This window comes from Cervus elaphus, chromosome 27 (genome assembly GCF_910594005.1).
Source record: "Cervus elaphus chromosome 27, mCerEla1.1, whole genome shotgun sequence".
Lineage (NCBI taxonomy): Eukaryota > Metazoa > Chordata > Mammalia > Artiodactyla > Cervidae > Cervus > Cervus elaphus.
In genome coordinates, this window is record NC_057841.1 from 29,033,207 (window position 1) to 29,059,128 (window position 25,922).

At 38.3% G+C, this 25,922-nt stretch overlaps 1 protein-coding gene across 2 annotated transcripts in view; it reads left to right on the forward strand.

The window, feature by feature from the left end:
- The window catches only part of TRAPPC8 (trafficking protein particle complex subunit 8), an 85,450-nt gene extending 67,279 nt beyond the window's left edge, over positions 1–18,171 (forward strand). For both annotated transcript variants that reach the window (XM_043888920.1, XM_043888919.1), the window contains exons 25-29: positions 765–938; positions 4,325–4,426; positions 9,486–9,631; positions 15,880–15,969; positions 17,123–18,171. In XM_043888920.1, the coding sequence (XP_043744855.1) occupies positions 765–938; positions 4,325–4,426; positions 9,486–9,631; positions 15,880–15,969; positions 17,123–17,357 (747 nt within the window). In that variant the 3' untranslated portion in view covers positions 17,358–18,171. The remainder of the gene's footprint in view (positions 1–764; positions 939–4,324; positions 4,427–9,485; positions 9,632–15,879; positions 15,970–17,122) is intronic.
- Positions 18,172–25,922: the final 7,751 nt, after the last annotated feature.

Genomic DNA, 25,922 nt, shown 5'->3' on the forward strand with positions numbered 1-25,922 from the left:
GCGAACTATGTGAACAATGGTTTACCAGAAAAAAGTTCATGTCTGAGGGGGAAAATCTTATGTATTTATTAATATTTAATAATTAACTTGGAAGCTTAACATCTACTTAACAGAATTTATAATGCAGGAAATTAAGTGTCGAGATTCTACAGTGAAACACAGTATTCCATTAACTAGGGGAAATTCTGTAGTTCTGAATCTGTTAAAAACCTTTTCTCTTATTCTCTCCCTTCAAGTGTAAAAGTCAAGTTAATGCTAATAACTTCATTTGAGTTGTGTTTCATTGGGTATCACCTAGTCTTCTAAGTATTTGATTGGGAAATACTTGTTATTTTTAATAGTAAAAAAAATCTTTTAATAGGAAAAAATAATTTAAAAAATTTTCTTTTTAACAATTTACTTTTTTAAAAAACTGAAGAATAATTTACAATATTTTGTTAGTTTCAAGTGTACAGCAAAGTGATTCAGTTATACATACATATTTATATATATGTTGTTCTTCAGATTCTCAACAATTAACTTTGAGTTTTCTTTGAATACCCATTTGTCTTCCCTGGATACTTGGAAGGTCCAAGTTAATGTCATGGCAGTCTAGATTTAAGATTCAGGGTAATTTGAACCAAATGTTTTAGATGTTCAGGCATTAGGGTGGCCTTCTTATATTCAACCAAATTGATAAGAAATATGTAAGTTGTAGACATATAAATTTTGACAGGGTATATTTAATTGAAAACACATATAGACAAGTGATTTTCTTTTAACAGATAGTAAGTTCAGCAAGCCCATGTGCAGATTTCTTCTATAGGAGTTTATCTTCTGAATTGAAGAAACCACAAGCCCAGTCTTTGGTGCATACAGAAAAACAGTCAGTAGAGGATGTTATGAGATTAATCCAGAAGTGCAATGAGGTGGATTTGAATATTGTGGTGTTGTGGAAGGTATGTGTTGTTAAATTATTTCAGCAAGCCTCATTTATACTTGATTCTTAAGCTGAACAGTAAATGTAAGCTATTGTGTATATTTTTTCTGCTTAAATTTTCCAGTTTGAGTTTGAAAGCTGTTTTATAACTTTTTGTTAACAGTTCCGGATGACTTTTTTTTTTTTTTTGCCTAAAGGAAAAAAAATTCATTCAAATTAAATGACTTTGTTCTGTTACTTATTACTTACAAGAGGTACTGAGAATATTGTAAAACATGATAAGCTCCATGAAAGCAAAGTGCTATTATTAAACTCTTTATTGTGGGCATTTTCAAACTCTGTAAAAGGAAAAATAACACCACGTACCTCTAGGTACCCATTACTCAGGCTCTAGCAGCCACTAATTTGCTGCTGTTCATTTTCCACCTGTATTCCATTAGCTCCTTTATTTTTACCTTCATTTATTTTTTATGCTGTACTATATATTTTTAATGACCATAATATTGCATCTATAAAAGCATTTTGTAAACTGCTTTTCTAGCAGATGAGGACTTTCTTGTTTAATATAACCCTGCCATATGATTATCTCACCCTAATTAACAGAAATTTTCTATAATTACCTAATTGTTGGTCTTTGAATTTTCCAGATTGTTTGAAAATATCATTTTAATTAAAAAAAAAAATCAGATTAAATGCCATCTACACATACACATGGCAGACTAGAATGAGGTAATTTAGTCATTGGTCTCCCCTAAAGTCAACTGAGGGTTTCATCCCTGGGTTGGGAAGTTCCCTTGGAAGAGGGCATGGCAACTCATTCCAGTATTCTTGCCTAGAGAATCCCTACAGACAGAGGAGCCTGGCGGGCTACAGTCCATAGTGTTGCAAAGAGTCGGACATGACTGAAGTGACTTAGCACACACGCAAAGTTAACTAACTATAATACAGAGATTTATTTTTCACAGTATACCCTTTTTATCTTAAGTATGTGTTTTTAGAAATGATTCTACACTGAAATTTAAGGTCTTGCCTAGGGATATTCACCTGAACTATGTGAAGAGGTTTTATTTTTGTATTGTCTAATACAGAGGCCTAACATTGGGACATATTCATGTTAGATGATTGGAACATGCATTTTAAATTGATGCACATGTTCTAGAGTGTTCTTTTTACTAAGCTGTACATTTTAAAATAAACTTTCTTGAAACCAAGCGGGCTTTACATGAGTTCCAATAACAGTACTTAAGCAAATTGACTTTTGTTGATTATAGAAGGTGAAGATGCTTAATGCTTAAAGGATAAATTACACACTGTTTTCTTGAAATAAAATGTCCTTGAAGCTTTGAGTCAAGAAAATTCTATTTTTAGCCTCAGTAGCATTGCCCCTTTATGTAAACCAGCCATCCATTAAATGTATAATAGACCATATGCATTTGTAGCTGTCACTCCACAGATTCCTGCCATGTAACAATTATAATATATCCAAGACAGGATCTTGAGTAATGTATGCTGTATTCTGTACTTATTGTTGAGCCCACAGTAACCTTGGTTGCAGGGGTGAGTTATCATTTTATTTTTTTTTTTTTTTTTTTTTTTTTAATTTTTTTATTAGTTGGAGGCTAATTGCTTCACAACATTTCAGTGGGTTTTTTCATACATTGATATGAATCAGCCATAGATTTACACTTATTCCCTATCCCGATCCCCCATTTTAAAAATCACCCTGAATGAAAATCAACTACTATTATTGCTGATCACATGAAGAAGAAGAAAACTACCCAAGATTGTGATGCTCCTTAGTTAGGGAATGGAAGTTTGAATAGATTAAAGGATTGGATATTGTCTGGTAGTGGCTAGTATCTGTGGTAAGTTTGTGATTCAGCTCATTTGAGAAAGTGACTAGTAGATTTTCCTTAGTGAGGGCTCTGGATAATGCCCAAAGGATCCCCTTGACTGAAAGAAAACTTGACAGTTCATTTAAGTTGTGGAGTGGATGCTTAGGGAACATAGCACTCTAATAAAATATGATTCAGAAGAAAACTAAGACCTTGGACAACATTTTTCTTTAAAAGATAAATTAGTTGTCAGGGGCTATAGTGAAAGTGTGAAAGTGTTACTCACTCAGTCGTGTCCAACTGTGCAACCCCATCCAGGCTCCTCTGCCCATGGGATTTTCCAGGCAAGAATACTGGAGTGGGTTGCCATGCCCTTCTCCAGGGGGTCTTCCCAACCCAGGGATTGAACCCAGGTCTCTTGTATGGCAGGCAGATTCTTTACCAACTGAGCCACCAAGGAGAGCCCAGGGGGTTGTATAATACAGCTTCTAATTATTTTTAACCAAAAATAAAAGTTTGTTTTGAAAAACGAAGACTTTGTGCAGGAGAGACTGCATTATAGGATTGAGCATGATTTTTTTTTGATCCCTTGAGACCACTGAAAGAGATGTATGTCCTGTGTCAGGACTTTATCAGCTGTCATCCTCTCGATTAAAGGTCACTTCATCAAATATTTATTTAACTCCTCCTGCATTTCTCAGTTGTGCGTGGATGGATGCTAAGCAGGCCCTGGGCCTGCCTGGGCCTTAGTGCAGCACTTCTCCAAGTGTGATCAACGGATGGCAAATTGCCACACATGATAAGTATAGAAATTGAAAATAAACATTTTAGGAATGTTTATAGCATTTGACTAAGTAATTTTGAGTCTGTCGAGTCTAATAGTTAAAAAACATTGGGCTTGTCAAAAAAAAAAAAAGAATTTAACCATCTGTGTTTGCGTAATGTGACGTTAAGTGTATCAGAGCCATTTAGAGATTTTATTTTCTCCAGGATAGAAGAAGTTCAAGAAGAAGAATTACATGCTGGAATAAGTTTTAATATAGATTAAATCAGGCCATTGTATAAGAAGAAAAAAGCCCTTTTTTTTTTTTAAAGCTTACATACTTAAATTTAAGATCTCCAAGGACATGGCGTTTCCACTGGATTTACAGTTGTATACTCACTGATTTTGCTCTACTATGTGATAACTCTGGTGCATCTTAGAAGCGCAACTATAAGAAAAAGGCTTCTGCCCGCATATTGTCAGTCCAGTAAAGAAAAAAGCTTGTGTCATGGTATAGCATTGTTCTTTTTAGGCTAGCTTCTTAAGCACTCTAGAGAAGATTGGGAAAGGTTTCAAGATTTGTTTCTCGAATATCCAGGCCAACTGTTTTATATTGAGGCAGAGCAGATTTTGACACTTTATTGATTGAATGAATGAATGAAAGTTAGAAATGCTGACACAGTCATGAATCTTGGTATTTGATAGATATTAGCTGTAATACCTCAACTTTCCAGCAGATTTTGCCTTGGTTACTTTTGAGGTTAACTGCCAAGCAGGGGTAACATTTTTGTGTTTTGTTCTTCTTAGGCTTATGTAGTGGAAGACAGTAAGCAGCTTATTTTGGAAGGTCAGCACCATGTTGTTCTTCGCACTATTGGAAAGGAAGCCTTTTCATATCCTCAGAAACAGGTAATGACATGTTTTGGGGCCTCCTGTGAACTTGTCGGGGTTTTTGTTTGGTTGTTTTGTGTTTTTGAAGGTGTCTGATTTCTGCAAGCTTTTATTTATTTGTTTATTTATTTTCCCATTTATTTTTATTAGTTGGAGGCTAATTACTTTACAATATTGTAGTGGTTTTTGCCATACATTGACATGAATCAGCCATGGATTTACATATATTCCCCATCCCGATCCCCCCTCCCACCTCCCTCTCCACCCGATCCCTCTGGGTCTTCCCAGTGCACCAGCCCCAAGCATTTGTCTCATGCATCCAACCTGGGCTGGTGATCTGTTTCACCCTTGATAATATACATGTTTTGATGCTGTTCTCTCTAAACATCCCACCCTCGCCTTCTCCCACAGAGTCCGAAAGTCTGTTCTGTACATCTGTGTCTCTTTCTGTTTTGCATATAGGGTTATCGTTACCATCTTTCTAAATTCCGTATATGTGCGTTAGTATACTGTATTGGTCTTTATCTTTCTGGCTTACTTCACTCTGTATAATGGGCTCCAGTTTCATCCATCTCATTAGAACTGATTCAAATGAATTCTTTTTAATGGCTGAGTATATTCCATGGTGTATATGTACCACAGCTTCATTATCCATTCGTCTGCTGATGGGCATCTAGGTTGCTTCCATGTCCTGGCTATTATAAACAGTGCTGCGATGAACATTGGGGTGCATGTGTCTCCTTCAGATCTGGTTTCCTCAGTGTGTATGCCCAGAAGTGGGATTGCTGGGTCATATGGCAGTTCTATTTCCAGTATTTTAAGAAATCTCCACACTGTTCTCCATAGTGGCTGTACTAGTTTGCATTCCCACCAACAGTGTAAGAGGGTTCCCTTTTTTCCACACCCTCTCCAGCATTTATTGCTTGTAGACTTTTGGATAGCAGCCATCGTGACTGGCGTGTGATGGTACCTCATTGTGGTTTTGATTTGCATTTCTCTGATCATGAGTGATGTTGAGCATCTTCATATGTTTGTTAGCCATCTGTATGTCTTCTTTGGAGAAATGTCTGTTTAGTTCTTTGGCCCATCTTTTGATTGGGTCATTTATTTTTCTGGAATTGAGCTGCAGGAGTTGCTTGTATATTTTTGAGATTAATCCTTTGTCTGTTGCTTTGTTTGCTATTATTTTCTCCCAATCTGAGGGCTGTCTTTTCACTTTGCTTATAGTTTCCTTTCTTGTTCAAAAGCTTTTAATTTTAACTAGGTCCCATTTGTTTATTTTTGCTTTTATTTCCAATATTCTGGGAGGTGGGTCATAGAGGATCCTGCTGTGATTTATGTCAGAGAGTGTTTTGCCTATGTTCTCCTCTGGGAGTTTTATAGTTTCTGGTCTTACATTGAGATCTTTAATCCATTTTGAGTTTATTTTTGTGTATGGTGTTAGAAAGTGTTTTAGTTTCATTCTTTTACAAGTGGTTGACCAGTTTTCTTAGCACCACTTGTTAAAGAGGTTTTTTTTTTTTCCATTATATATTCTTCTGCAAGCTTTTATAGTGAGATTTGAGTTGGGGGTTGGTGGCAGAAAGCTGATTAAAATTAAAAATGAACATAAATTGATTTTGAAGTTCACTAGCCCTTAATAAGAGCATTAAGAGGCATTTGTGATCCTGGAGTTTCCTAAGATATACTCTTTATTGAATCTAGAACTCATAGTTATAAAAAGAATTGACTTATGAGAGGACGGAACCGTATCCCCTATCTTACCTTGCTTATTGTTCAGCAGGCCCACACCATTGCAGAACTCCACGGGGCTGGTCACGTAGTGTAAAGGAGGGCCTCTGGAGTTGTACAGCAGCTGGTAGTACTGTTTGTTTTCTTAGTTCTCCTAAAGTACTGTTTAATCTTATCAAAAGTTCTCATCATATATATATAAATAAAATGTAAGCATATTTAGTCCTATGATTCAAACAGTGACCTTGTATTATGTTCATAAATAATTGATTCTAATTGTCATGCTTTTCTCCCCGTTATTTTTGACAGCTTGTAGTTTGAAATAATTTTGAAACTTAAAGAGAAAATCTTATAAAGCTTTTCTTGGACCTTTCACTCAGGTTCACCACTGGTTAACATTTTGGCTTATTTGCTTATCTGTTAATGTACATAATAATTTTTTTCTTCATCATTCTTGGATTATCCCTTCCAAGTAAGTTGCAGACATCTTGCCTATCTGCCCCTAGATACTTGACTGAGAGAGTATTCCTGAAGACAAAGACAGTCTTCTCCATAATCACAAAAACCATTATTAATTCAGGAAGTTTAGCATTGATGCAATACTCATATATACAGTCTAAATTCAGATGTCATCAACGGTCTTGGTTATAAGGCTTGGTTTGCTTTTTTCCCATTCAGAATTCAGTCCAGGATCGTGCATGGTGTTCACTTCAATCTCTTAGTTAATCTGGAACATTTTCTGAACCTTTATTTTTCAGTTATCATGTAGACATTTTTGAAGAGCCTTGGCCAGTTATTTTAAATATAGAATAATACTTTGAATATTTCTTATGATCAAACTAAAGTTACACATTTTTGACTGAAATACTTCCTAAGTGATGTTATATCCCTGTCAGTGTATTACTTAAGAAGGCACATGAGGGTCTCCCCTGATGGTCCAGCAGTTTTTGCCTTTCAATGCAAGGGGTTGGTTCGAGCCCTGGTTGGGGAGCTAAGATCCCACATGCCTCAGGGCCAAAAAACCAGAACATAAAACAAAATCAATATTGTAACAGATGCAATAGAGACTTTAAAAATGGTCCACGTCAAAAATTTAAAAAAATAAAAAGGCATATGATATTAATTCGTCCCATTATAGGTGATGGATCATTTGATTAAGATATTACCCACCATGTTTTTCCACCATGTTACTATTTTTTCTTTTTATTTATAAGAAGAAGTAATTGTGGGGAGATAATTTGGGACTATGTAAATGTCTGATTTCTCATCAAAGTTAGGTATACTAGCTTTATATTCTGTTGGTAATATAATTTGAATTGATTTTTACTTTAGTGATGACTAATGGTAATTTTCTGTTAGGTTTAATGAAGATATATTTAACCCCAAATCTGTTTCTTACTTTAAGAAAGTTGTTTTTCTCAAACCGATTTGATTAATTAAAAATCTCATTTTATTTATAAATTGTCATATTTTGATAATTTGGAAAGGCAAGATTTTCACTTATAAAATGAAACAAGGTGTTCTGTATAAAATTTACTCATGTTATATTCCCATTTTACAAAAATACTGTCTAGGGCATATCCTTTTTATTTCTCTGTATTTCACTTTTGAAATATTTTACATGATTAGCTGAGTTGCGAGATGTGGCATGTTCATCATATTGAGGATAATATATATAGAGCTCAGAGACTTTTGGATTGATGACTTAGTGCAATTTACTTGCATAACTTGATAAACTTTCGCTTACTTATAAAACAGGAGAGTATTTTATATCTTGCCTCTCTTGTGATGGAACTCTGTCTTGGGGTATAACTGTCTGTCACCCTTATTGGAAAAAACTACTGTACAAATTGTCCAGTACTTATTGTGAAAATTGTTGCTGCTTTTAAGCTGAGAGAGAGGGAAGCTTCTGTCAGTATTCCCTTGGTAAATTAGCTTCAGGTTTTTGGTATCCTTTTATGGCTGTTGTTCATGTGTTTGCCTCCTGGTAGGTGGTATGTAGAGATTTATTCAATATAGTTTAGAGGTCTCAAATAACAGCTTGTTTATCGTAGATGATTATACTATGTTAAACAATAGGATACTTCTTGAACTTTTTATTAAAGTTTAACAAAAATGCAGAAGAGCCACTTTTCACAAATTGAAGAACACTCCAGTATAAGCAGGACCCAGATTAAGAAAGGGAATACGACGTGCACTTCAGAAGTTCGGCTCCTTCTGGCTGCCAGTCACAAGTTTTTCCTTCTCCAGAGTAAACTTCTACGGTCACCTTCCTCTCACTCATAAGTCAAAAACAAATTTGAATATTGCTTTTGAGGCTGTATAAATCAAGGATCAGCAAACTTTCTGAGAAAAGCTGGATAATAAACATTTCTGACTTTGCTGGCCAGGTCTTTGTCTGAATTACTCATCTCTGTTGTCCAAAAGCAGCCATAGCCAGTATATAAACAAATGGATGTGGCTCTCTTTCCATAAAACTCTCTTTACAAAAACCAGAGGCAAGCTTGCTTTGGCCCATGGGTTGTGGTTTGCCAGTCCTGGGTGTAGATCAGATTCTAACTAGGCTACCAAGAATTAAAAAACAAAATTTTCTGATGGTAAAGGAAAACGCAGAAAAAAGTAATGAAGGAAGAGGACTTCCATGGTGGTCCAGTGGTTGGGAGTCTGCCTATCAATGCAGAGAACATGGGTTTGATCCTTGGTCTGGGATGATCCCACATGCCTGGGGACAGCTGGGCCGGTGAGCCCCAACTGCTGAAGCCCATGCCCCTCGAGCCTGTGCTCCGCAGCAAGAGAACCCACTGCAGTGAGAAGCCTGTGTGCTGCAACTAGAGAGGAGCCCCCACTCACTGCGGCTAGAGAAGGCACACCCACAGCAAGGAAGACCTAGTGCGGCCAGAAATAAATAAGAATATTTTTAAAAACGCACGAAGCAGATGATATACAATTGAATGTCTATAGCCTAAGTACTAAGCAGTTTTATTAGATGAGAACCACAGCAACTTTTGAAATTATTATTATTGTGAACCCTTTTTTATATGTGAGGAAATTACCCAGGATCATAGAACTATTATGTGTGATTGTTGGATATCAAGTTAACACCAGCACATAATAGAGAATGAATAAATGATTACAGATCCTAATTTTTTATCGTAGGTTGTATTGCACATGATTCCTACTGTTTGTTAGTTTTTACAGCAGAAAAAATATTGTATATGCTTTATTTTATTTCCACTGTTTTTTTTTTTTTTTAATTTCCACTGGTTTTAAGCTTCTTTTGTTTGTATCTGTTATACCTTATTTTAAGAAGGCAGTGTTTTCATTGTCGTATTTTTTCTTTTCTCAGGAGCCACCAGAAATGGAACTATTAAAATTTTTCAGGCCAGAAAACACTACAGTTTCCTCAAGACCATCAGCAGAGCAGCTTTCTAATCTTATTAAAACGAGTCTTCACTATCCAGAATCGTTTAATCATCCCTTTCATCAAAAAAGGTTTGAGATGTATTTTTGTTAAAATTTTTCTGCAATGTACACACATGTATGTGCATGCACACACATCAACACATTTATTAATAGCATTAACACAAATATTGAAGAAGAAATCTAGAATAATATTGAGTATACAGAAATTGCCATTAAGTAATTTACCCGTTACTATGGTTATTACTACTGTAATTAAGAGATGGATATTTCCTCAGCCAATTAGTTGTCAAAAGTTTTCTTTTGATGAATATATTTATCAGTAAGTCAAAAAGAAGGAAAAAAATAGTATATCATTTTGTTTTTGTTTTAGATACAGAATAAACCTAAGACATGACTTTGGTATAGATTCATCAAACAGTTTAAATTTAGACAGCACCATTGACTTAAGGTTTACCAAGTGTTAAACTTTTGGGGGGATGATGTATTTATAATTTTGACAAATAGCTTGATTACATAAATTTGAGGTTCTAAAATAAAAGGTCCTAAGTCAGGTGATACTTCAAAAAGGAGCTGGTTTGCAGATAGAAAACAAATGGAGTGAAGTCTGTTAGAGCCAGTCTGTAAATTAGAATTGAAGATTGAAGGTGTAAGTTTTGGTGAAGTCACTGTGGGTAGGGGTAGGGAAGAGGTGGGATAGAACAAAAGAGAATGGTGACCCATAGAACAGTGGTATTGGAGAGATGAGCTAAGGAAAAAGGATTCCATCAAGAAGAATGGTTGAGAAGTAGCAGTCAAAGAATTAGGAAGACAAGATCAGTGAGTAGAAAGTGGGATCACAGAGGTGGAGCGAGAGCAGTTCAAGGAGAGGAAAGTGGCTACCAGTTTTGAGTGCTGCAGAAAAGTCATTTCATTGGTTCTGACAGTAAAGAAATTGTTCCTGATTTTGAGAAGACTATTAACTGTATGGGAAGTGGAAGCATGACACAGTAGGTTTTGAGGAGAGATGGGGCTGGGAAGGAAGTAAGGATTCTAGTGTAGACCACCAGCCTTTCAAAAAGCCTGACTGTGAACAGGGATCAGAGAATATCCTTCAGTATTGCTGTTTTCTTACTTAGAAGATATGGATGTACTTATGGTCTTGAAGGAAATGATAGGATGCAAGAAGGGCAACAAAACCCTTAATAGATGAAACGGTAACACTGAAAAGTGGCAGGATTAGCTTTGGACAGAAAGATGAAAGTAGGGAGAAAATTTTAACAAGTTTGCACATGCCTCCCTTTTAGAGAGTTTGTAGGAATGAGGTTAAGTACTCAAAGTTCTCTAGGAAATAAGAGGAGAAAGGGTAGAGAATTTTTAAAAGTGAAATTTGAGGATAACTACTGAGAGGAATGAGAAGCTGGCTGAGAACACACAGAGTGCTGGGCAACACGAAGACCTTTACAGAGACTTAGGAGCATCAGAGATATCTAAAAAGTAACTTGAATGGTGCTAACCATTTTTAAACCTTTTTATTGTGAAATATAACACATAAAAAGTGAAGTCATTCAGTCGTGTCCAACTCTTTGCCCACCACACTGTAGCCCACCAGGCTCCTCCATCCATGGGATTTTCCAGGCAAGACTACTGGAGCGGGTTGCCATTTCCTTCTCCAGGGGATCTTCCCCATCCAGGGATCGAACCCAGGTCTCCCACATTTTAGGCAGATGCTTTACTATCTAAGTCACCAGGGAAGTATAACACATAGAAAAGTTCTCAAAACTGAAAATGTGTGGCCACAGTGATTCTTTTTCACAAAACTAATACCCAAAAAATCATATCTAGGGAAGAAATTTAAAAATTGCTAGCAATCTCAGCAGCAGCAGCAACAATCTCAGAAGCCCCCTGTGTACTTGCTGTCCATCCCCAGTATTAGCAGTCATCTCTTTGCTCCTCTTTCATTATAATTTTCCAACCAAGTTTACATCTCTGTATTTTGATTTTTGTGGGGTTTTTGAACTTTATTGTATAAGTGGTATTATACAGAGTTTATTCTTTTTATGCCCAGTTTCTTTCAAACTAGCTTTACTAATTCGTACATCCCACTAGTAGTACAAGGGAGTTCCTTCTGCTGATATCTTCACCAACACTTTCTGTTGTCAGAGTTTTAAAAATTGTAGCTATTTAAGTTATTTTTAAATACTTTTGGTCTTAAATATTTGTCTAGGTCTTAATTGCTTGGTACTCAGTCTGTGTGCCTTTGACTGACAGAGGCATGCTGGGATCACTTGGGGAAATTTTTTAAAAAGTACAGATGCTTTGATCCTACTCCCAGAGATTCCCGTTTGATTGGCCGAGGGTCGGGGGCAGGACATCCAGAGTTCCTGAAGTTCTCCAGGTGATTCTAATGTGCAGCCAAAGCTGAGGAAAGAAATGTTTTATCCCTACTGAACCTGTCTTGACTTCACACGCATCCATAGATAGTTTTGATTCCACAGTGTTTCATTTTACCTCACACTTCTGCTTTGTCCCTATTTATCAAACCCTGTCCTGCTTCATGTATTTCCTGAACATCTTAGATTCCACGGTGCTGCTTACTGTTTAAGACCTGGGCTGTGTGTTAGAGGCTGGAACGTGTAGGACTTCTCATTTTGTTAGGGTTGAAAAGCATCATAGAAACCTGGTAGTGCAGGGAAGTATGTAAAACAGGATAGATTTGGTCAAACTAAAGCAGAACAGTGAGCTAAAATAAAGCACCACAGAACTCAAACTGTGCATGGAAGTATGTGAAAGCAAGGAAGGCTCGAGAAGGATGACATACAGCAGTTTCTTCCAACTTGGCTGCACATTAGAATCACCTGGAGAATTTTTAAAATCCTGATGTTCAGGCCAGTTAAATCAGAACCTCTGAGAGTAGGACCCAGGTGTCTGTATATTTTAAATAAATCCTCAGATTGCCACAATAATGCTTTGTGAGACACCACTCCAGAATTCAGTAGCTTACAGGGTGCTTATTCCCACACTCATGGGTCTGCAGAGCATTGACAATTTCACTGATTGTCCTTCAGGTTGTGGGTTGGTTGGATTCATGTCTGTGCACATGTATTTTGGGGGTCAGTCCAAATGGGCAGCAACTAGCTCTTCTTCTCATGGCATATCTCTGAAGTACAGAAAGTGAGCCACGTTGCAATAGCACATTTAAAGCTTCTGCTTGCATCAGTCATTATCACTCCATTGGCCAAATAGCCTCTCCTTCACAGTCAACAAAGATGATCCCCCATCACACAGCTGGAAGGTGAGGGGAGTGAATAATTGTTAAACAATCATCACCATTACCACAGTAATCAGGGTTGAGAATCGGTGAAGTAGAGGGTCAAATGACTGGATATACCTGTGAAACTGAAGATCAGAAGCATAATGGAGTGAGAGAGCTGGCGATTGTGGTCAGTGAGTGGAAAAGCTGAGGAGTATTTCAGAGGTAGTTATTTTAGGTGACTAAAAAAAAAAGTTCACAGTTAAGTCATGAAAGATAGATGACTGAGTTTTGAATACTCCTGGTGGTTATGGATGTGATAGATCAAGGGTTTGAGAAGGAGCTGAATAAATTGTCTACCTAAACAGTGAAGTTCACCAAAAAGATGACAAAATTCAGGATTGAAAAGAAGAAAGCAAACTCATGCAGAACCTTGTAATAAATGAAACCGGTAAGATGATGTGGAAGAGAAGCCCTGTGCAGTGCTTTCTATCCAGGTGGCAGGCCTCTGCTTGACCCACATAGTAGATGAATCAAGGGTGGGGTGGGGAGAAGCAGATGCTTCCCTCAATCTTTACCTCCGATATTTCAAAATGCTTATCCCTTCCCCTGCCCCAAGGAATCTCTGTTGCACTGAGTTACGTTCCTTGGTTTAGTTTGTCAGTTTGAGGGCAAAGAAAAAGAATAAAAACCTTGGAGTAGTTTATGACAAAAGTAGAGGTGTTTTTATAGGAGAGAGAGGAGGAAGAACTCAGCAAGTGGTATTAACTATATTAACGAGACATTCTGGCCTGAGATGCGGAAGATCCTGGAAGAGAAACAGTATCTGTTATGGCGAGGCCTGTAGAGGCAGCTGTGTCCTTAGCCAGATTTCAATTAAAGTGAGATGTGGACACACAAAGAGAAGAGACTGAGGATCTAGAGGAATGTTCTTAATGCCGTGGGAGGGGGGCGGCGGGACAGGAGGCGACTTGGTCACGGCAGTGGGACACGGGTCGGCAAGGGAATGAGAATATGGGAAAGAGCAAAGCGTCATACTGGGCTTAGCTGCCATAGCTCCTCACAATAAGAAGTCATGTTAAATAGTGTTTGTGAAGCTTTTGAACTTGTGCTAGGCATTATTGTCAGCGCTTAGCATATTTGATCTTACCCAGCCACAAGAAACTCAGGAGATGGGGTAAAGTTATTATTCCTAGGTTACAGTTGAGGAAACTGAGAAACAGAATTGTTGAGCTGACATGTGAATCCTAGCAGTCTGACTCTAGAACTCATGCCTTTAATAATACCAGATTTTAGTGGTGGGGGAATGGTTGTTAGCAGTTTGGTCTCAAGGCACTGTTTTTGGCTCATCAGATGAGCGTTGTAGAAAGGCTGTTGTGTGAAGCAGTGACTTTTCAAAGGTAGTCCCAGAGCAGCAGCAGTTGGGAACTTAATAGAAACACAGATTTTGGGCCCCACCCAGCCCTTCTGAATGAGAAACTCTGGGGATGGAGCCCCGGTCTCTTTTATCAAGCATTCCTGTGACTGTGGTGCACGTTGCAGTGGGAGGATCGCATGTCAGGTATGAGAAACACCCAGGTGAGATTGGTTTACATCAGAATACTAATTCAGAGGTGATTAGTAAACCAAGAGATGCAGTGACTTGAACTTGTAAGGAATGTGAATTTTGAGTGAAGTCACCAGCCTCCAGAGCTGTGTAGGAGACAGAATTGATAGGAATTTGTGACGAGTAGTAAAAAGTTGGGGATAGGGGGCTAATGAGGCAATAGCCCCCATTCCCACTTTAAAAAAAAACCAAACACTTGGGATGATGCCCAAGCTTTGCTGGGGAGATGAGGGTGCTATTCAGTGAAACAGTGTTGGAGGAAGAAGAGGAGTGAAGATAATGACTTCGGGGTTAGGAAGCATCCAGATGTCCTCATTTCTTCTTTCACTGGAAGCATTTAGATAGAGCATGGAGGATTTGAGGCTCAAATGGTAACACTGTTAGAGTTCCTGAGGTTTTGCTTTGGGTTACAAGTTCCATGACTGGAATCTAACTTGATGAGGGGCTCTAGACTGGACCCCCATTCGTTAGTCTTGGTTGTCCTCCATTCCTGTGAGAAGTTTGTGGGGGAGGTCAGGGTGGAGCACCAGTATAATCTAAGGATGAGTTTTTGAAAGTATCTTAGCTTTTGTCTAGGGAAATCTGTTATTTGCAGTGTGGTTTAGGAATCGTTTCTTAGTAAGAGGATATAAAATTTCTGAGAGGATAAAATATATTATCTGAGCAGAATTTTAATATTGTGTGAGCTCATAAGATTTTTTTTTATTATCTCTCTACTATTGTTCTTTATGTTAATAGGGTAAAATATTTTAAGTAATAGTATGTAACCAGGCTTCATGTGTGCATAGATTATGTTCATTTATTATGTTCTTAATGTGTACTCTGCACCAGTCTGTTCTTAGGTCCTCTTCTCTCACTCCGTCCTTTCTCCTGTGCTGTAGTGACTTACTGATCATAAAGTGAGATCAGAAACTAGGTTAACTGAGCAAATAAGTCTACTTGAAAGGGCTTTTCTCATAACTTGCTATACAGAAATAATTCTCATAGTTTCCCAAGCGTGATGGCTTCTGTGCAGATTTGATAGGATAGCAAATGTCAGTCTAGGCCAAGTTCTCAAAGTTAAGTAATTTTTGAGAAACACAAAGAACAGCATTAGTTGTTGGCGTTTTCACGATTTTTTTTTCCCTCCATTTATCTTTCTTAGTTGCAGTTATTTCCTTCTGTTTTTCATTTTGGGAAATAACCACTTAGAAACATTTTGGTTATTTTTAAAGATTAGCTTTAATAAAAGGAAATAAAAATGGTTTTGTGAATGTATATATTCTAATATTTAGTATTCAAGCATTGTATTAATAATATGTTTTACTTCTTATTTATGTAAATCATCTGGCTTGAGTGATTTTAGAACTCAATTTTTTCCCTTACTTGAATATAATTGTTTTTGAGGATCTTATGCTGCTAGGTAATTGTAAGTTTTATTTTCAAGAAACTGTTTTTGTTTTCAATACCCCATTAATCTTTTTTGGTTTTTCTTTTCCACAGCCTTTGTTTAGTACCAGTGACCCTTTTACTTTCCAATTGTTCCAAGGCCGACGTCGATGTAATAGTTGATCTTCGGCATAAAACAACAAGGTAAAGATTTATTTAGAGCAGGCTTGTTTTGTAGTTAAAGATTGAGTTGAAAGTAGTTTAATATTTCGAAATAATTATCTAATAATTATTATCTAATATAGATATTAGATAATAGATAATTATTATCTAATCTATCTAATATAGACACAGTTTACTCAGACATACCCTTTTTTGTTTGGTATTAAGAAGTGTTAGCAAAGGGACTTGCCGACTCTGCTCTCCCAAGGCAGGCATCCCAGGTTCGATTCCTGGTCGGGGAACTAGATCCCACATGCCACAGCTAGGATTGAAGATCCTGTGTGCTGCAGCTAAGACCTGGCACAGCCAAATAAAAAAAAGAAGTGTTAGAGAAGAGTTACAGAGATTTGTCTTAGCATTTCAGTAGTCAGAAATGAAAACTGGTTTCTAAAAGCAGCAATTCTGGCCAGAGATGACAATTTTTATAAAAGCTTGTTGGTGATAAAGAACTCTAAACTTGAAAATCAGTAAGTTCATGATAGAAGTTTTTTTGTCTTGTTTTCTGATTTATAAAATAATGCTTAACAGCAAAAAAAAAAAAATGCAGGTCTGTACCGGCATTCTTAAGAGCTAGGTGCTTTTCAGAATTCAGAAAATTTGGAATCTATAGAAAAACAGTGTGAAACATATGCTGATTATTAATTACAGTATAACACTGCAAACAGGATCTGGGTCAGCTCTCTGAAATCCGAACATGTTTTGTGTATCATAAATTAATTAACCAATGCCTTATTGGTAGACACTGGGTTGCTTTCCATATTTCAATATTATAAAGAGTCTCAGTATTGTAACCATTCTTATATATACGTTTATCTTTATGTGTGGAGAACCAGGTGGTTAAAAGCTCAGGTTTGAAATCAGGTTCCCTATTTACTGGCTGCTGTCGTGAGTGTTAAATGAGATAATTCATTCTTAGCATTAAGTCTAGAACATAGTAACTGTTAATAAATGTTAGTTATTATAGAAATGGTAATATTAGTTATTACTATTGATGTTATTATTAACAAACAGTTGGCATCATAAAATAATTTCTAGAATTAGAGTTGCTGGATGAAAGGGATGTGTTACTGGGGCTTTGGGAAAAAATTCCTGAAGAAAAAATACCTTCCAACTTACCCTTTTCCTCCTCCCTTAGCCCAGAAGCTTTGGAAATCCATGGATCATTTACATGGCTGGGACAAACACAATATAAACTTCAGCTTAAAAGCCAGGAGATTCACAGTTTGCAGCTGAAAGCATGCTTTGTCCACACAGGTGTTTATAACCTTGGAACTCCTAGGGTATTTGCCAAGTTATCGGACCAAGTCACGGTGTTTGAAACAAGTCAGCAGAGCTCCATGCCTGCCCTGATCATCATCAATAATGTGTGACAACTTACAGATTTGTACTGAAATCCACGGGAATCAGTTTTATTTTACTGAATGGGTTTTACAGCAGTATTTGAAATGCCTAACTTGTTCGGGAGGTTGGTGTTGGATCACTGCAGAATACTTTTGGTTTGTCTATTTGTTGATGATGCAAAGCACGTTGGACTGAGAATACTTAAATTCTTTTTTTGTATTTCTTTAAACCTTGGTAATAATTTACATGCTCATAATACAGAATTTCAGCATATCCATGCACCTTATTAAGCCCCATCTTAAAACCAGTGTCTAAGTCTGCTGTTACAGCTTACTGATGGTATATGAACATTAGGAGATGATTTGAAGGAAGAAAGGGCCTTGTTGGCAATACTCCTGTTAAGCCATTAGTCTATAAATTCCAGCTTTACTGTGAAGTTCTATAGAGTGTTAAATACACGGTTTCTTGTCTTACTTCACACAATTCTCTAAAATCAGTTTGAACTTTGGTTATGAGTCTTCATACTTCAGTATCTGGTCGTTCCTATGGCTTATACATAACTTTGTAAAAAGAAAAAAATTTTTTTCTGATGCTTTGAATATAGTTTTGAAAGGAGTTTGACTTTCCTCCCCCCTCATTCATCTCAGCATAGAGTGCACTATTTCACAATATGAGATTTTTGTCATTTAAATTATCATATTCTTTATTATGTAACTTTAACAATTGAGTTGATCTGTTTAAAATATAAATCTACTCAAGTTAATTAAAAATAAGCTTTTAAAAAATGTATTATATTTATAACAAATGTACTGTAAATAGAATAAAGACATGCTATTCACTGTATAGATTTATTAGATGCCTTTTAAAAAAATTCTGAGAACTTAATATATTCTTTATTCAAAATCAGTGCCAACCATATTATTATAGCAGGTAGCAGATGAGTTTCCTGAGAAGGCATTACCTTTGTTTCCAAAAGTGAAGAACAGTCTTTATTCCTACAGTCCTTGGTGGCTGTGTTATAAAAATGAGCAAATGAATTTTGTCTTTATATGTGTCATGTCTGATAACCAGTTACAACTTTGATAATCCTTTCATATCTTGGGAGAAAGGAAGATCTATGCTTATTGACACTGTTGTAAATAACCACAGTGCAGATTCTGATGCTGGTTATGGAGGACTAGGTAATTTAGCTCTCCTGCTGAAGAAAAGCAAAATGTCGGAACGAAATCAAAGAAAATGTTTTACTACTAAAAAAAAGCATTGTCAGTATAGTTCATTATTAGAAGACCAGAATCCAGGAGAAGAAGTCTAGAGAGATGAGACTTGGGCCTACTTTGCCTTGGGAGGTTTGCCCACGTAGGAAGAAGCAGCTGAGAAGCAGAGCCTACAGTTGACTGACTTTGAGACAAAAAGTATAGGTCAGGAGAACTATTTGAAACTGAAGGAAGGAGAGAAAAAGGATGGAAAGTAGGCCCCCAAAAGATAAGAAACCTACTGGATTCTGTAAGAAAGTCTTATATCTTTATTTGGAGTCTGAGAAAGGGGAAAAGATAGGGCAGAAGCATTTGAGAATTTTCTGAGATGGACAAGTTACAGATTCAAGTAGTTCAGTAAATCCCAGACAACATAAATAAAAAGGAACCTGTATCCAGATGCATCGTAGTGAAACTGCTGGAATTTAAAGGCAAGAGGAGAACCTGTCCTGAATACAGAAGACAAAACTTCCATGAGTGAATGGTAGCAGTAATTCAACTGATAGCAGACTTCTGAACAAAAATAATGAAAGCCAGAAGATAGTTCCTTTCAGTCCTTTGAAGATACCCTACTAACTGCTAAGCCTGAATTCTAAACGACAAGGATACCTGTCAAGAAGGGAAGTGAAACAAAGATATTTTCAGACAAAACCAGAGTTTGCTTCCTTCCTGGTGACTGAGGATAATGGTGTCTGTGTGCATGTGTGTGTGTGTGTGTGTGTCTGTACGTGTGTGTGTATGTGTATGTACGTGTGTGTGTACCTGTGCGCACACATACTCCATCATGTCTGACTCTTTGCAGCCCCATGGACTGTATTCCACCAAGCGCCTCTGTCCATGGGATTTTCCAGGCAAGAATACTGAAGTGGGTTGCTATTTCCTCCTCCAGGGGATCTTCCTGACCCAGCCGTCGAACCTGTGTCTCTTGCGACTCCTGCATTGGCAGGCAGATTTTTAACCACCGAGCCACCTAGGAAACCCTGTGATGTCTGCCTGAATCTAAATCTTTACACTCATTCTCCAAATGAAGTATACAAATCAACAAGAGCAGATGAAACCATGCCTACCCTGTGCTTTTAGCATAACTAGACAGAATACTAACTTCAGACTATCTGCACATAATCTGAAAATTTAGCCTTCAATTCCAGCTGCCTATCTTGACAATCTATGGCAAGTCTTTGTAGAACGGATGGATGTGGGGAAGACAGGAATCTGGAAAGACACTGTGGAAGGGAGATAAGAGAACTGGGCTTAAGGATGAGCCAAAATCACTCAACGAAGAGACAGTCATTCTGACTTAAAAATACGAGACATCTGGTAGACCAGAGCTCTTGTGACAGGCAAGGCACTTGAAGCTTTGCAGTGGGGCATTGTAGGAGCAAGGAGGTGGGGGGCGGGCACAGGGTCTGTCCATCACATGGCTAAGGAAGTACCTCCTGATAGGAATTAGAGTGTTGAGTATTTTGAGGCTTGTGCAGCTCAAATCAAGTGAAATTTTTCCATTAGATTTAGACCCTTTTGCTGGAGTTCCAGAACACTCCATTAAAACAATCTAGAGGGCTGAAGATAGGATGGGAGGTGGGAGGGAGGTTCAAGAAGGAGGGGACGTACGTATACCTATGGCTGATCTGTGTTATTGTGTGGCAAAAATCAACACAATATTGTAAGGCAATTACCCTTCAATTAAAAAGTAAAATGCAAAATATTAAAAAAATGCAAGTGCCTGTAGGTACCCCGATAGCACACCCTCATCAGTCTTTAAAACGTAAGATTTCTCAAGCAGGCTATAAGGGCAGTGATGCTTGGAATGGAACACAGAGCAGTGTCTAGAAGGGCGGATGTGTGGCGAGCTGCTGGGAGGAGCAGAAATTGGGGAGAGAAGGAGGAAAGGATAGGATGCTTAAGGAAAGAAAGTTTGATCTATTTCATGATTTTGCTTAGAGTCAGTCATATTTGGTGTTTCTCACCTCAGGATAAAGGTTTGGGTGTCCTGTGTCATCTGTCCTTGCCTTGCCTCCCCATGTTTTTGTTTTGATTTTTAAGCTTTGATTGACATCAACTTTCCTAAAACTTGTTAGCAGTTCTCAGTCCCTTACCTATTTGAATTACTGTGTACTTGATGGCAGGAAAGGACACATCTGATAATTGGATGTTTGTGAAAGGCAAAAAGCAAGTGTTCATTTTCACATGTGAATGAATAGTTCATTAGTTAACTGAATATTCTACCAGGATGTAGTGTATAAAACCATCTGAAATCTTTTTAAGATCTAGCAATCTTGCTTAGAAAGTCAGCTCTCAAAATAACTCTTTGGGACTTCCCCTGGTGGGCCAATGGTAAGGAATTCGCCTGCCAATGCAGGGGACATGGGTTCGATCCCTGATCCAGGAACATTCCACACGCCACGGGGCAGCTAAGCCCATGAGCCGTAACTACTGAGCCCACTCCCCCTAGAATCCATGCTCCACAACAGGAGAAGCCCAGGGCCCCACACCTGGAGAGTAGCCCCTGCTCACAGCAACGACGATCAAGCACAGCCAAAAACCAGTTAGAATAACTTTGAGCTAGAGAAGAGGCGTTTGACTGCAGGAGGCAAACTAGGGAATTTTAACGCAAAGCACAGAGGAAGAGGAGGAGGGTGCTTGGAAGGGAGCTTTCATCCTTGAAGGAGAAGGGCTATGGGTGGGCCAGGATGGCTGTACTGGGGCAAGTGGACCCAACCCTGCTGCCACCAGACAGCAGACTGTCTGTCCCAGTCTGTCCCCGCAGCCCTCTGGGGGAGCTGCACAGAAGTGAGGAGAGATCAATAACCCCATTTCCCAAGTTCAGGAAAACAGGCTCCTGAGAGCAAAGCTGCTGATTGATGCAGGCATCTCATCTACCCTGCCACACCTTCTGCCTGAATTCTTGGTGCAGGCTTGTGGCAAGGTGGAGAAGAAAGTCACCTCTGGGGGCACATATTTCCTTCTTGTACGTTAAGGGCTGTGATCTGCAGGGGGGACAAAAAGCAAATTTGAGCGTGAGAGGGAGATATAATGAGTAGGTAGGTGTGAAACCATACACCTCAGATGGGACTGGAACCCACAGTCTTCCAACTGGTAGAAACACTCAATTCAGATGTGATGATGGGTGACAAGATTCAGCTAACCTTCAGATTGGATGAAGTCAGGTGGTAGAATCAACTGATGACTTAGTACCTGGAACAAGGACTGAATTTTAGCCTTTGGCCAAGAATGCCACTGCAATGAGAATAGGTTACTGGCCCAGCTAGATTCCTGAGCCCCAGTGTGGAGGAGCTTTATAATATTTTTAGCCAAGACACATAGCTTGAACTCCACTTAGATCTCCTTTATGTTGATGTCCAATGCTAATGTCTGCTGGGAGAGCTGATATTTGAAAGGCTTTTGGTAGCCACTTCTGGATTTGTGGACTGACCAATTTTTCAAAAGCGAAATAACCATCCCCGGGTTAGATACTTGAAGTGTTTCTTAACTACTCCTAGGTGGTTAAAACCATTTAATGTACATATTTGTCACACTGTCTTTGGTAAAATATTTTAAAGTAAACTATACTCAATATAACATTTGATTCCCAAGGCACAATGTTCAAGACAGAATTTCCTTTTAGATTGATAAGAAGTGTAATAAGACTTAAGTCTTAAATTTAAGCACAGTATATTGTAAACTTGAATTTCCCAAATTGTCTTCCACTGAATAGAATGTTAATAGGTATTAGGTGAAAAAGTAGGGAAATACGGAATTAAACTAAAAAGTTATCTTTATTGCTCATGTGTATTTCTGGGGAGTTTCCCAAACATATTGATAGGGACCAGGCCTTACTAACCAAAGCCTTTTTCAGAACTAATGATAGGCTCATAGACTGGAGATTGGCAAACTTTTTCTGCCAAGTGGCAGATAGTGGTTTAGGTTTTGTGGGTCATATAGGCTGTTGCAACTACTCAGTTCTTCCCATTGTAGTGCAAAAGCAGTCAAACACAAAATGTAAATGAATGATTGTGACTATTTTTGTAAATATCTATTTCTGTAAATAAAGTTATATTAGCTTTGACACTGAGGGATACTGTCAGCGTATCTTGGGAACCTGGACAAAGAGGAGAAAGGAGAGAGGATGACCTTGTTCTTGTTTAGTTGCTCAGTCGTATCCGACTCTCCCGACCCCATGGACTGTAACCCACCAGGTTCCTCTGTCCATGGGATTTTCCAGGCAAGAAAACGAGTGGGTTGTCATTTCCTTTTCCAAGGACTACCTTAGGGAGCCATGTTCCTCTGTCCATGGGATTCCCCAGGCAAGAGTACCAAAGCGTGCTGCTATGCCCTCCCCCGGGGGATCTTCCAGGTGGACCCAGGGATTGAACCCAAGCCTCCTGCCATTTCTGCATTGCAGGCAGATTCTTTACTGCGGAGCCACCAGGAAAGTCCTCCTTCCTAGGGCACATTTCCCGTTAAAACATAGCAAGTGGGTCCTGAAACCAGCTATCCACTAGAGGGCAGCAGACGTGCAGTTTTGCCTCAGCGCCATCCTTACTACTTGCCTTTGAAGTGTTGGAATTAGCCTTTTATGAGATAGCCCTTGGTAGAGTTGGGTATCACATCAAACATTTTTTCCTTCTACTGTAGAGAATTAGACGAGTTAATGATAGTTCACCAACCTAAAGTTACTATATTAGCTCAGAAAATACTTCCTAATTAAAGCTGTTGCTGACTTTTTAGTAGTCTTTATTTCAGAGAATCAAGATAGATGGGTTTTCTTGAAACAGTATTTTAAGACACTGTAAAGTTTCATTGATCAAAAGTCATTAATTTGTCATTGCGCAATCTAAAATGAAGGCTAAAATGGGACATTGTTAATGAAACCTCTGATAAAATATGTGGGTGAGACTTCTTCCATCCCTGTTTATTAGCTATGGACAAACCTCTTAATGTCTTTGTTTCCTTATAACACAGGATTCTTTTACAATATATTTAAGTGAGATGATGAGTTTTTAAAGTTCTTAGAGCTTGGTTGGTATCCAGTGCATGCTAAGTCAAATCATGCGTTGGTGAGCTACTGGAAAATTCCTCCCAGCAGGATATGACATTATAGGACAAGATGACTTAAACCAGAAGAACTACCAGGCAATGTGGAGAACAAGAGAACTTATCAGCTTGATTCAGTCATTTAGGCAGCTTTTTATTTTATTTTTTAAAGTATTTATTTGGTTGTGGCAGGTCTTGGGTTGAGGCATGCAGGATCTTTAGTTGCAGCATGTGGGATCTAGTTCCCTGGCCAGGAATTGAACCTTGGGCTCCCTGCATGGGGAGCTCGGAGTCTTAGCCACTGGACTGCCAGGGAAGTCCCTGGGAAGGTTTTTAAAAGTATCTCACCGTTATCCAAAAGTCATAATCTGGGGCTAAGAAGAAGTTGGCTTGCATAATCTTTCAAATTCTGAAATAAAAGTTACAGTATTATAAACTAAAACATTGATTTGAAAATCAATACCAAGATTGAGATATCAAGTATAATACTTAAATATTTTAGATATTTAAAGGGAAGTTGTAATATTTTCTAAGCAAAAATGGAAGGGACTATGATTTGGGGCACATGAGTTTACTCGTGGATAACGAACCATAATCTCTGCAAACAAGACTATCTTGGAAGAACTAGTACCAATGACTCCTAAGTCTACATGGGTTGGAAACCAAGGCATTGCTCCTTCAAACATGAGACCTTGGGAAAGTAAAAGTAACTTAACTACCCAATTAGTCTTCTCATTCGTACAGTGCTGAACTATTCATACAACAATAGTTCCGCTCTCACTGGGTCGTTGTGGTGATCAAATGATAAAGTTTCATAAATTTATTAGTTCACTGACTGGTAGTGAACACTCAATAATCTGTTATTTTTAAACATGATTTACTTAAATCCCATTTGAGAATACCCATTGTAAGTTCCTCTAATAGATGCCATTTCAAATGACTGCATGAACCATAAACCCATAATCAATTCTATCTATAGCAGCCACTGCACTATTTTAAGTTTCCAATTTTGTTCATGATTATAAGCTTTATTTTGATTACAGCCTTGGGCCTCGTGCTCATTGACTTGGGTCTCATGAAAGGAGCAAAAAGATTTGCTCCCTTCATATCATCCTTTCCTTAATACTTAGAACAGTGCAAGACATATGCTAGAAATTCTTGTTGAGTTGAACCGAAGACTTGGTTAAATTACTTTTTGTCTATATTACATTGTGTGATTAGCAGTGCCAGTGGGCAACAGTTCTTCGATGGCTTTATTTAACATGTGTATAATGCCTTTTTAAGAAATGTTTGTTTATTTTTGGCTGTGCTGGGGGCTACTCTCTAGCTGTGGTGTGCAGGCTCCTCATTGCAATAGCTTCTCTCGTTGCAGAGCGTGGGCTCTGCGGTGCACGGGCTACAGTAGTTGTGGTACATGGATGGGCTCAGTAGCTCTGGCTCCCAGGCTCTAGAACACAAGCTCGATAGTTGTGGTGCACAGGCATAATTGCTCCATGGCACATGGGATCTTCCCAGATCAGGGATCAAACCCGTGTCTCTTACACTGACAGGCAGATTCTTTACCACGGAGCCACCAGGGAAGCCCTTTACAATGCTTTATGGATGAGAAATATTCATAATCCTGGCACTTAGTTTGATAAAAATGAGCTTTTAAAACTGAATTCACATACTTGGAGTCATATGAATTCATTTTCCTGTTAAGAAAATGGAAGAAAACAATAACTAGTCTTTTATCCATGACAAAAGTTTAAGAATTGTAGGGAAGTGGAAACACTGGGTTTGCTTTGTATTTGCCTTGTTTCGCTAACATTTTCACTAAAAGTGACTTCAAGTTTAGGAATTCTAATGGATCATTCATTCAATAGATATGAATGTGGTTTTGCCTTGGCACTGTTTTAGGTGCTAGAAATCCCATCCTAGGCATTGGCTGCAGTAATAGCTAATACTGAATTAAAGATATTAACTTTTGGGGACTTCCATGGTGGTTAAGTGGCTAAGACTCCATGCTCCCAATGCAGGGCCTCAGGCAGGGTTCAATCCCTGGTGGGGGAACTGGATCCTACATGCAGCAACTAAGAACTGGTGCAGCCAAATAGATGTCAGTCAGGTCAGTCGCTCAGTTGTGTCCGACTCTTTGCGACCCCATGGACTGCAGCACGCCAGGCTTCCCTGTCTATCACCAACTCCCAGAGCTTGCTCAAACTCAGGTCCATCGAGTTGGTGATGCCATCTAACCATCTCATTGTCTATGTCCCCTTCTCCTCCTGCCCTCAATCTTTTCCAGGCTCTTTTCCAATGAGTCAGTTC